The 12,778-nt window shown below is 40.5% G+C and overlaps 1 protein-coding gene and 1 long non-coding RNA gene across 2 annotated transcripts; one reads left to right on the top strand and one right to left on the bottom strand.

Annotated features, from left to right (window-relative positions):
* Positions 1–3,017: 3,017 nt before the first annotated feature.
* Positions 3,018–6,366, bottom strand: LOC128885419 (uncharacterized). Its single transcript, XM_054139461.1, has 2 exons — positions 6,298–6,366; positions 3,018–3,940 (listed from the first exon to the last, which is right to left on the bottom strand). The coding sequence occupies exons 1-2, from the start codon at positions 6,358–6,360 to the stop codon at positions 3,521–3,523; spliced, it is 483 nt and encodes a 160-aa protein (XP_053995436.1). The 5' UTR covers positions 6,361–6,366; the 3' UTR covers positions 3,018–3,520.
* LOC128885420 (uncharacterized) lies at positions 6,151–8,987 on the top strand. The gene is made up of 3 exons (XR_008459604.1): positions 6,151–6,935; positions 7,006–7,371; positions 7,456–8,987. It is a non-coding gene; the product is annotated as an uncharacterized LOC128885420 (long non-coding RNA).
* Positions 8,988–12,778: the final 3,791 nt, after the last annotated feature.

Below are 12,778 nucleotides of genomic sequence, written 5' to 3' on the forward strand. Positions count from 1 at the left end.
GATATAATTCCAATATATAATATCAAACGGTTGTAACCATTGGACTGCTTATAATGACCACCAGGCGTGACAAATATGAGAATTAAAATTAAAATAAAACGAAAATCATTTCTTACAAAAATCTTCAAATACCCTCTTATCTAAAAATGAAGTAGAAAACGATTGACTAAACGACTCCTCGTGTGATACAAAATTATCCTTTCGTTCAAACAACTTGGACCACTTAAAATATCTTCATCTTCAATTATTATTTTATGTCATCTCCCATAAAAAAGGCATTAACCATCTGAAATTACTCCGCACAGTTTTAAAACACCCAGCGTGTGTAGTTGGTCGTTTTCTAAATCCTGTTAAGACGTGTCATTTAAAAGTGGACACACCCGAACGTCGTTACGTAAAACAAAGCGTTAAGAGGGAATCACTTTCGGATGAATCAACATTTTTCGACCGGTCGTGGAATATCCGTGACGTCAAAATTGACGATCACGTAATTCAGTATAGGCAAGGTCTTTGCCGGCGACCTTAACGAAGCCCCATCCCAGCGTCGTTCTATTCAAATCAGATAGGACCTCCTTTCATCCACTCACGTTAGACAGGCTGATTAAGTCTTCCCCGGTGCTATTTTCGTACACCCTTGATTAAAAAACCAGGAAATTCACGTCCACGGTCCCACGGTGCCATCGACGGGTGCTCGCTAATAAGGGTGGATTCATCGTCGAACAAAGATTCTAATCAACGCCTTGGAATTTAATTACTTAATTCGGATTGGAGGCGTAGCGTCGCCGAAACCCTTTTGCAAAGAAACGACGTCTTCGTTGAGAGATCGTTAGCTCGACGGCGAATGATCGATCACGAGGAAAGCTTCGAGGTGTGCTTTGCATTCTGAGGCGAAACGTATTCTGCGGAGAAGAAACGAAATCGCGGGACTGAAATAGTTCAGAGGGCAGAGAAAGTTAGTTCAAGCTTTGGAAAATTATAATTTACAATAATTGTTGACTGGATAGGATCTATTGAAATGTTCTCAATTTCAAATTTTTAGGCCTCTTTAGTGTGTGAAGAAATCTGTATGTATTAGACTCTCATGTATATGTAATACGTAATGATACGAATAGAAACGCCTTGGATTTTTTGGTAATTTAACATTCTCCAGTTCTGAGATAGAGTGGCGTCATGTAATACTCGTGTAAACAATGACAAAGCCGCACTTCATTAATTTAAGATATTTTTGACTGAAAAAATTACGACACATTCTTCTTTCGAGTATCCGTAAACTTATCATCGAACAATTTTTCGTTTGTCCAACAAAATTCTCAAATGTGTACCACTTTTGAACCGTCCTAGGTACGCTTCCCCGCTTAAGCAACAAAAACATTACCGCAATAAAAATCAATTTTGCAACCCCAAAAAGAGATTAGGTACCCACTGAAATTCGTGTTATCGTTCCATTTTTGTATCGAGCTCTACGTCCAGCGGAGGACCGCGCCATTGTCTACCTTCAGATACGTTCTATTTATAATTTCATCTCCAGCGATCAGGAACGTGGTTAAGGGTCTTCCCGAAAAATCCCCCGAAAGTCGCCAGGGTAGAATACGTCATACCTCTGGAGGATGACGCGACAGGCCATTGAATCATTAAATTTGGTTAAAGTTACGTTTTCATTCTGGACGACGACATGTACACATCCGATGCATGTTCGCTCATTCTGAAACCACGGCCATTGTGCCGCTCAAATTGGCACATCTCTGATTAGAAACTTGTGCAGCTGTTCATTGTTACACGGTCTGCGGCGACGTATGCGATGATACAACGCCCATCGGCGACGATTTAGAAGAAACTTCGCCGCGCGAATCTGATTAGTCGAAGGAGGCCATTGCCCAGTTTGCGTTACGCGTCTATCGCATCTCAAATATTGCAACGATAGATGTTCTATAGATAGATATTTTTTACCTTTTTCTTGTAAAGCCACGAAGTTTGCACGTTCTTGTTGAATATGATAGGTCAACTGACTCGGTGCATGTAGCATTTACATTGAAACGCTATTTATGCTGTGGATATTTATGCATTTATGGCAAGTGTAAATATGGGATAATGTACGAGGATGTGCATACATGTAGAAATACATGAAAATATATAAAATACAGGTTACACTGTGTAGGAAGTAAGACGTAATTTCATTTAAATCTCAATTCTTTATCCAGCTCTGTAAAAATATGTATTTGCATTAACATCCACAGCCTAGTTATAACTTTTATCATTATTCTTATTTGGTTATTGATGACAATAAAAATGTTTGATGACATCAACAAAGCATTTCACGTATCTTATTTCTTTTTTCTATGAATAGTAATTGGTTCTATTTGATACGTATTTATCAGTACCATAAAAATAAAAATCAGAAAAATAACCCAAGCGATTTTCTTTCGAGTTATCCGTCCTAATAGCGAAGAAGGTCTCGGATCACTGGTCAGTCGACGAGTGATTGCGCAAGATGCAAACCCATATCGCGAGGCATAAGGGTGTCCCGAGTCGTCGAAACGCACCGAACGCTTATTGATCTGCTCGTGTACGTGAGAGGAGAGAAGAGAGACCAGGAGTCCAAAATGACGCTCGCGGTCGTCGTGGATCGTGGATTCTGTGGCGACCCCGACGAAGGTCTTCGTCAAACGACCTCGTCAACCGAATGTGTGCCGAGGACACCAGGAAGAACCAAGAAAACTGACAGTCGAGCTTCTTGCTCGTACCGTTTGGGTCCTTTGACGCAAAAGCGAGCTGTGGCTTGATGAAGTCTCGCCTTCGTAACGAACGTTGCATGCGGTTCGGTAATGAACGTTTGAAGAAAGGATGCTAGACAGGTGCCAGAAGAGGCGTTGCTTTTGAGCCAGAGGATGAAAACGATGCTAACTTTTATTTTAGGAGATCCCTTCAGACCTGGTTTACACTGCAATGTACATTAATTTTAAGGTATTCAAAACCTGAAAAAGATAATTGATAGGTTGAGTACTGTCAACCCTTTGACTTACGATTTACTGTAGGATCACGTGGCATAATCTGGTATACAATTCCTTTCGTATTTTCATAAGACGTGTCTGACTCGTGCTTTTCATGTTCGACTCAAATTCTGTAAAACGGTTAATGATTCTGCGTGTTATTGTACATCTTATCTACGCATGACTACAGTCGAGGTTGTAAGCTGGATCCCCTAAATAACTCTCCCACGTGACAATTTCAATATATCCCATTAAATTTTGGAAACTTCGCTGGATTCAAAGTTACGAAAGGCTTGAAATTATCATCTGGTTCCAACAATGTCGCCCAGCGCCGAACAGAAACAACGGTTCCTTTGGTAAAATGACTTTATGGTAAACCCAGAATGCGTTTCGTACATGCATACGCGTTTCTCGGTGGTTCCTGAGGACGAATCGCAACGCTGCGACGACTGCTTTAGTCGCGAACGCGGGTAGAAGCTGTCGGTGCTAAACAATCGGGGGTAAATGGAATCGGTCGCGCTTCGGTGGCTTCCCTAGCTGTTATTAGCCACCGTGGCAGCCTTGTGCGGATATTTCCCGTATATTTTGCCGCTTCTGGTCACTCGATAGTGTATCTGCTGGCTCTGTATGGCCGACGATAGGTTGTTCACGTGAGGCCCGTCGCCGGTACAGTATCTCTTCACCTTCTTGATCGCGTGTTTGTATTTCCGCTGCAATATAGGATTTTCAAGCTTCAGCCGCGGCTGCTGCTTCGTCTGCGTCACCATGGACGTCTTCGAGACGGCAGACGACAAGGCGTTGCGCTTCTTCAGGAGTCTCAGAGGCGACACGGCCAGGATCGCTTTGGTCACGCTTCTTCTGCAACGCCAGAGAACCAATGCTGTGGCGAACCACGCGAACCAGGGACCGGCCTTCGGACCCGGTACTGGCTCCCTCGACCAGAGAAATAACATCTAGCAGAGGAACGATTACGATTAGCTTAGGGAAACGCTTGGCGAAGCAGGCGTCGACCCTTTGCACTCAGACCCATTTCGTTTTTTGGGGGGACAAATTTTTCAGAAGAATTATTTTAGGGGTTCTTCAATGGCGGCACCTCTAACTACACACGGACGCACACTGATTTCTGTTCGTTAAGGTAGTTGTTCCCCGTTGAAATTTTTGAGTTAATTGACCATCTAGTTTACGAGATACATGATTAATCAAAGTACGAAAATATGTAAAATTCTACGAGAATGGCAAATTTCTGACGATACGAATATTTATGGGACCGACTATCTGAATACGTGTACCATATTTTTACTTGATGTTTCGTGATATTGGAATAGAAACCTTCGTACCATCATACACTTTTACAAACTTTACGCTCCCGTAAGACATCCAAGTGCAAAGGGTCAAAGGTTAAGGGGGGTACTCTTTTTGTTTGAACAGTTTCGAGGCAAGTTTTACGATGCGTTTGCTATTTTATAGGATTTCTGACGAGATTAATGGTATTCAGAAGTTTACAAGTATTGGGATTCATTCATTGTAAGAATTTTAAAAAACTTGGCAACTTTACTAACACATCATAATTATTGTCTCGTATTCCGGAATCAGATATAGGCCAAATTTTGTTACGCTTATTTCCAATAGTTTCTATATAAATTTTAGAAAACGAGTCATTATTTAGGATATTTAGGATTATTTAAGCCTCTTAAATTCAGAAAATCTGGTAATTTGATTACCGAAGATACAAACTCTGTAAATTGTGTAGTTATGTCTGACAAGGCGTGGTTTGATTTAAACAAAAATGAAAACAAGCAAAATTGTCTCAGCTAATGAAAATTCCGAGACAGCTATCCAGTGAAATTGCACGTAGGATGTGCAATTATGTGGCCACTACTGCACAGTGTGGTATGCGGTATCCACATTATAGTTTTGGTAAGGCGCAGAGCTTGCATCAATAAAAGTGGACGGTCTCTAAACCAAAATTATTTCTACAAGCTCATTCGCACGTTAAAATTTTGAATAAAATTCCTGATGTAATAAAAAGAAATTTAAACGGGAGAAATACTCACATTTGTTTTGTTAGTTAATCATTAAGGTAAAAGAGTATAAATATGAAATGGAAAAAGTGGAAAAATTTTTAAGTTAGCACGTTATAAGGGTGACACTGAAATAAAGAGTCAAGTCTTCGTCATTATCCTTCAATCCTAATCAGAAGCATATTTAACGAATTTCAAAGTCATCATCATTTTTTAAACGATGTACTTTCATTGACATCGAGATGAAGCTTATGAAAAAGATGAAAACCGCTGATAATTGCATAGCAAAAACCTATATTAAAATACGATGTGAAAAAGTAATTCGCCCCATTGCTCTAAAGAATATTAATTACTAGGATACAATTTCCAACGTAACTTTAAGAGGAAAAACGCGAAACGTCCCGAAGCTAAAGTGTTAATTTACGCGCCACTCTATGGTAACAGGGTGATTCTGGAAACTGGAACAAGCCGTATCTCTTTCCTGAGCGTAGATACAAAAAATGTCTAGAGGAAAAAGTTAAATCTCCCACGTCCTTCCATCTAAATGTGGTTAGTTGGTGGTGATTTTTATTTAGCCGAACGGTGTAAGTGCAAAGTGTACTTGCAAATTTTGTTCTTAATGGAACCCACGTGCAAAAGTGTTAGGTTACCATCATCGATAAGTTGTTACTTCTTCATTTAAAAATGGCTCGACATGGAAAATTTAACTCTTCTCTTCAAAACTTTCTTGTATCCTAGTTTTTAGAATCACATGCATTCTCTACATTGTGCAATAATATAATAATAAAAAAAAATATACAAACTAAATTAAAATTTCTACTCTTCCTTTGCCAGTAAAAATGCTTTCGCACAGTACTGTATCAAATATCGTCCATAATTTCACTCAGAAAGCAAAATTTGGCCTTCTCTGACCGAGATACAAGTTCTCAAAGCGAGTCGGGACGAGGAGACACGGACAGCCAAGGGGAGACGAGCCAGAGGGTTGCTAGAACGAGGCAAGGGGACGCAGAGGAAGATCGATTCCATGACCGTCGCGCTTTTTCAAGGCTCCGAGGCACAAAATCCACGCTAATTCGTTTAGGGTGACCGAGAGCATAGATCACGGCGCTAGGCCGAGTCCACGACTTTTATGGCTCCCCGAGTCTCGTGAATACCGTTTTCGCTGGTGGCAGCGCTCGCTGCGTTCCCTCTGTTCCCTTCTATACCGCGGTTGACCCATTTGGCAAAGACCTCCGCCAGGGAGGATTCCGCATTAGCCCCGCGCGCGCGTTTTTACCGCTAAGACTGACCTTATAGATCCACTCGTTGGCGCGCTGCCTGAAACTCAGGGGTCGATCGACTGGCCGAAACATAGAATGGCCGTGAACGATGACTTACTGTGAACGGTAGTTGAACCTGTTACAAAGGGAGAGAAACGATCCTGATCAATGCGCAGCGAAAGGTCAGGGTGAGTTAGCGAGCCGCGCGTAAAGCGATTTCTCGGTCAAGTGAAAACCGCGCGGGTTTTAAGGCGGTTCCGATTGTTCCGTTCGCCGGCGAACTTTCGAAAGCAATTGCTATACTTGGATCGAACTCAATTGGCCGCTCAAGGTCGCTTCCCCCGACTGTGAATCATCGACAACTCTCGCCCCACAGCGAACATCTACGGTACCTTGGTAGGAGGGTATTTTGATAAAGAAATGGTCACTTTGTGATATCCATGGTATCCAATTTGTACGTATGCTAATTTAGTACTTTAATTGTTTTCTTTAAAATTTATTCCGATGCTCAAGACCACTTCCCCCAGCTGTAAATCATCTCGCATTAAATTCTTACCCCCCCCCCTCCCCCCAGCAAGCATCCAGAATGAAATGATTACTTCGTGGTGTCCATGGGGAAGTTTGTGTGTATACCAATTTAATTCTTTAACTGCTGTTTTATTTCTAAGGTGTTCGCAATTTGATTGACTCGATTCTTAAATAACTCGTGCTGCGGTTAACAAATAATTATGCTTTCAGGAAACCTGTTACAACTGGCTATTTTTAATGTGTTTGCTTTCGAATTGAAAAAAAAGAGTGGATGAGATCTGTCCGCAACAAGTATCGATCCATGAAAACGAAAACAAACGTGCTCGGTTACCACAGCAAGAACGTAGATTGACTTCCTGTGTCGCGGGAACTCAATTCCGATTGCAGAAAAAAGACCGTCCGCGCGGAGCAGCTTCGTTCCGTCGTCGGGCAACTACGAACAGAATACCCAATGGAAAAAGTAATTTATTGAAAGAAACGAGCGTGTCGCTTCCACTGGCAAAAAAAAAAAGACTCGCGAGCGGAAGAAAAATGAGACCTTAGCTCGCAACTGTGCTTTGGAAACTGCTGCACGAAGTGTGTATAGTCCGTTTGATAAATTACTGGATTGAACTTCTGTCGCTAACACTGTGTAGACATCGAGGGTTATTTGTTCGTTAGGATTGAGCTGTCAACTGTTAAGGTTTTAGCAAAAAGGACGAGTTCAACAATTGTTGATATCGTGGTGGCAATGGTTTAAATATTGAGACACTGATACAAATCTGAGTGGGTAGAATAGTATGTTTATTATGTTGTATTAATTTGTTGGGTTATAGATAAGTTTATGTTAGTGTATATATTTACTTTTAATTACGTTTGATTGTCACACAGATTGACTCTAAGAGAAAATAAATGTTCGCAAGGTACTCTTTAAATATTTGCAACAGCAATTGTTCAAAATGATGATGATTTAAATGCCTCGTCAAATATATTATTCTACCTACTTCTAAACTCTTTGCATATATCTCACTCTATTTTATTTTTATTTCCATGTTCATGTTCCCTCCAAGGTTTTTCTGTCTCCATATTTTTCACCTTAATTTAGAAACCTTCTCCATATTTTAGTTACTATTGACACGAAAATACCTGAAGAGCGCTCCAGAAAGGAGGGCAAACCATCGCTTCGAATAAAATCCTCAACAAATTACTACGCGGTAACTACCTTTCTTTGACATTCGCAAGATCTGTTTAAATAACGAAAACCACAAAGGGTGCCAAAATAAAGTCCTCCGCGACAAGGACACTCCAAGTGAAGATCTCAAAATCAACACAGTAGAAATAAATTCCAAACGCACGAAAATGCTTCGTATCGATACAAGCATTGTTTCGTTTTTTGCACTGTCAGACTGGTTATTTGTTAGGCGGATTGTTCATGGCCATCGAGGTAAAACGCGCGTACACGCGGTGCACGAGCTGGAAGACGAAGTATCAGGCCACCGACGCGAGGCAGTTGACAGTCGATAGGAGTTAATTATTTAGGCCGACTAACTGCGACCAGAATTCGCGGCTGTTATAGTCAAGTAGATAAGAACAAAGGACGGGTCTTGCGAAAGGAAACGTAGGAACGTTAATGGCCTTTCCAGCGAGGAGAGCTTGACAAATAGTGGTCGACGGCGATGAAAGAACGGCTGCGTTTCGTTACGTACCCGCGTAACGAGTTCGATCTCTCATAGTAGGAGAGGGTCGAGCCATAAAGAACCCCGACGATGCAGAGGACAGCTCGAGTAGGAGTTTTGTGACCATCGATGTGTAAGACGTATCGCGGTCGACTGGAAACGAAAGGTGAAACGGAAGTAACGAGAACTGAAGCTTGCGTCCCCCTGATACGTGAACATCTTTATTAATATTTGGATGGTTCCTACTTCGTACCAGCCGTTTAAGTATCGCTAACTTGGCGTGGTTCGTAAGAAGACAATTTTTGTATGAATTTTGAATGGTAGCGATGATTTTGAACGATGAGTGATATTAGTTATTTTTGATTTATAATTTTCAAAGAATAAGGATCAATGACGATTGTGTGTATATTAATTTAAAGCGTTAGGTCGAACACTACTAGAGAAATTTAGTGTATTGCTCGGGTGTTACTAAAAGTTGTCTTTACTAAAATTATTGCCTGTCGATATAGAATGCAGAACACTGATGTAGATAAAATATAAAACATACAAATAATGACCGTGCTCCAAGAATTTTTTATATTTTTCGATGAAAATTTTTGTGTTATCAAGCATACATCTTTCGAACATAGGAACGATTATAAAATATATCGAGCAAAGCAGAGAAAAAAATTCGCGGAGGAGAGGCTTTTTTCGTACCCTCGTTCTCTAACCCTTACGAAATCAGTCGAGGAGCCAAGCCCAAGGCCCAAGCTTCAAATAATTTCTATCCTAATAATTTTGGATACGTATCACCCGAGTCGTGAATCGTGGAAGTTTAACAACTCTCGGTAAGATTCAAGCGGTACAATAAATTCTTCCAGCGTCGTATCTCCCATCTCCTTTTCTCGTCAGACTCTTTCAATCCTCCCTCGCGAAAGTCAGCGAACAATAACAGTTCTAGACGCGGGTAGGAAGGTCTCTCGAGCGGAGAATCGAACCTGGACACCTTCCATCCTTGAGGGTGGAAGATTTCGTATCGGATCGGACGAGGAAAGCTGAAAATACGGGGAGGTCAAGTAGCAGCGGAGAGATACGTTTGAGATAACAACGGCAGGCCGATGTCAAGGCGACCGTGACACGGCGAGACACGTCTCGATAAGGACGGGACGGAGAATTACACGGCGGACGGTAAATTGCTGGGAAACGTCTTGAAACTTCCTTGATTGACTGATATATCGTCGTCGACGCCGTGGAAGGACGTGTGCCGCAAGGACCCTTTCGGTACCGTGTGGAACACCTTAAATGGCGCCACCGGCGTGCTTTGCTGGCCAACTGACGCTGCACCGGCTATTAATCGATAAGGAATTACACGCATAAATACGGTATCTTATTAAGATACATCAATGTCCGCCGTTTCCATTATCGTGCCGCTTTTAACGTTGCACGCCGAGGACGCGGAAACGTCCCGAGTGGGCTTAAGATTCTCGTTTGCGTTTTATTTTCTCCATTCCACTTACGGGCTTGGTGGCACTCGACTCCTTTTCCCCGTTTCCGATAAAGGAAATGGGGTTGTCGAGATTAGACGGCCCTTCGCCGCGTTCGCGGTGAATTAAAAGAGGATTGCGAGATTGTTTCGACGAGGGCCACATCGAAAACTCTCCTGGGGTCATTCCAGAATCGTTTCGCGACGATGATGACATTTTTAAGGGCCTCGAGACCAACCAGAATGGAGAGTTTATACCAGGTATGGTACTTTATTTTATAATTCCTGTTTTGTATTCATTTGTGTGCGAATGAAATTTCTGGTGTCCTCGATACCGTGTGTGAAGTCAGGAACAATGGTACTTTTCATCCAAACTACAATTTGGCTTCTTCTTGTTGTTTCTCTTTTTATAATTAATCCTCTGAAGATGCAGGATATTACAAAGTACATTTAAAGTAAGACTGATTATGTTTGATTCTTGTTACCGTTTTCTTTATAAATCACCATATGAACGTGAATAATATAATAAAGTACATTTAAAGTAAGACACGTTAAATTAGTTCATGAAGTAATGGTTTCATAAGTGAAGTCGATTTACTAAATACATTAGAGAATTCAGGCAAAAATGAATTTTGTACATATGTTTGTGCCCTTATGTGAATAAAAAGATAGCATAAGTGGTTCTAAAAGGAAAATGTAAATGGTTTCTGTATACCAACAAAATTATACCACCTTATCAAACACATACGTCTTGAACGCTCACAAATTAATGTAATTAATTATTGCCCGTACCGATTTGCAACTAAACTCCTCAAATACGAGCAACCATTATGAAGAAGCAAATAAATATTTCACGATCAATTCCCTTATTAATTCGCTACGGAAAAGCATCGCTCGCTTTCATCATATTTCCGCGGCTGAATGTATTCCCGAAAAGTTACTTTATCGCGCGTATGCTTAAATATTTCAAACCAAGGCCAAATGTTCGATCAAAAGCTGCAAAACTGTGTCACGGATGTGCCCCGCCAACTCGGGCCTTCTCGCTCTTTTTTTTTTTTTTTCCTTTCGAAAGTTTCCACCCACGTTGCCGTTCACGTTCTCCGGGAAACAGTGACGCACGAATTTCTCCCTTTGTTATTTCTTTCGTACGTAATTGTATTTTCGCTGCGCCAAATGGCACGTTTCGCTCAGCACGCTTCGCTCCACCCCGGAACAAACAACGTGAACGACATGATCGGGGCTCTGTTTCGACGCGTGTTTCGATTCAAAGTTGCGATTCGCTTCCGAACGTCTCGAGTCACGAGTTTGTAACGTTTCTCTTCGGATTTAATGGTCTTTGGAGAATTGGAGAATGAGAGGAGACGTTCGGGTATTGTTTTACTGGAAAAGATACGAATGTAAGGATGATACGTGGGAAGAAAGAACTTTAGAAATGAATTTATTAAAGATAGGATTTTATTGTTTTTATTTGTTTGGAGGTTCAGTTGTTCGTCTTGGTTGGATTAAATAGTTTTCAGAGGATTGGATAATAAAAGAAGATACTGGAGAAGATGCAAATTTGACAAAGCTGGGTAGAAAGAGTTTTAAGTGTCACCAATTTAGAAAGGCAGGATATTTCATTCTCTTGTTTCCATTTGTTCAATGATTTTCTAGTTTTCAACCTATTAGAGACACGTTACTGCTCAAAAGTCTGCGATCATCTGTGTTTCTTATATTTTATAGCACAATCGCTAATGTAACACGGAGTATTCAATTAATTTCTAGTTTTATAATATTATGAACCTCGGTATAATGTTCTTTCTGTATCCAATGAAATAAATTATACAACCACAGAAGTTAAGGTAAACTTTGTCGATTGGAAAAATTATTTTTAGCGACGCATCATTTTCCTGCGTTTGTGCTTCAAAATATCCGCTCGCTTTAAAATTGCAGTACCGGGTTCTTTGAATCGAGATCCGAAGCTTGAAAAGCCTGCTACGTATTCGACGCGGCTCGCATGGAGTCAAGGAAATACCCATAAATTTATAATGGGAGGAGGGGGGGGGGGGGAAAAATTCAAAAAAACGGTCCCAGAAGCGAGCGGGAGAATACAAATGTTTTCCCGTTGAAAGCCTCACAGATCACATTCCACCGGCACGAGTTGTCTCTCGCAGAGCTCGTCGTGCCTGGAATCCTTAAAAAGAAAAAGAAAAAAGAAATAAAATACAAGTTATTCGACTTGTCTCGCACTTGAATGTAAAAAATAAATTTTGTGAAGTTTCACGATGATCATAATCCGTACATATGTTGAAACAAATAAAAGTGGATGGCGATGCGTTGAAAGCAGTCATAAGTAACTCATAATTTTTATATTTCAATTGAATGGAAACGGAGAAAGGAATATCTTTCTCGTCATTTAATATTATTTTGTTGGTTTGTTACTACAGGCAACGCAAGAGCACTCGAAACCCTATCGTCTTTATTATAATTTACATTTTATCGCTTATGACTTTAGATTGAAAAAAAAAACTTCCTTTTTACAGGACTTTGTAATAAGTATAGAGCAATTTTACTTTCATAACCCTCTGTCTTACTTCAAGTGACCTTTTTATTTTTTATCTTGAGAAACACGTTAAGATGAATTAAGACAAAGTATCTCCTGGCTGAAAAGTACAATTGTCCTTGGTTACATCATTGATACTTGCCTTCTGGTATTTGTTCTTCCATTTCTCATTTCTTTTTTACATTACTTATTGAATCTTATCTACACCTTACCATATCGTTCTAGATAAAATTTGTAATTTTGCTTGTTTGAACAGACCCCAAAGATCGACGCCAATAAACCATATTTAGAATTCTATTACAAAAAATAAACCATACTCCAAGA

Source organism: Hylaeus anthracinus, unplaced genomic scaffold (genome assembly GCF_026225885.1).
Source record: "Hylaeus anthracinus isolate JK02 unplaced genomic scaffold, UHH_iyHylAnth1.0_haploid 11981, whole genome shotgun sequence".
NCBI lineage: Eukaryota > Metazoa > Arthropoda > Insecta > Hymenoptera > Colletidae > Hylaeus > Hylaeus anthracinus.

Coding starts and splice junctions, on each gene's coding strand:
- LOC128885419 (XM_054139461.1), bottom strand. CDS start 6,360: ATGTTTCGGCCAGTCGATCGACCCCTGAGTTTCAGGCAGCGCGCCAAC. Junction 3,941..6,297: donor CCAACGAGTGGATCTATAAG/GTCAGTCTTAGC, acceptor TTCCTCTGCTAG/ATGTTATTTCTCTGGTCGAG.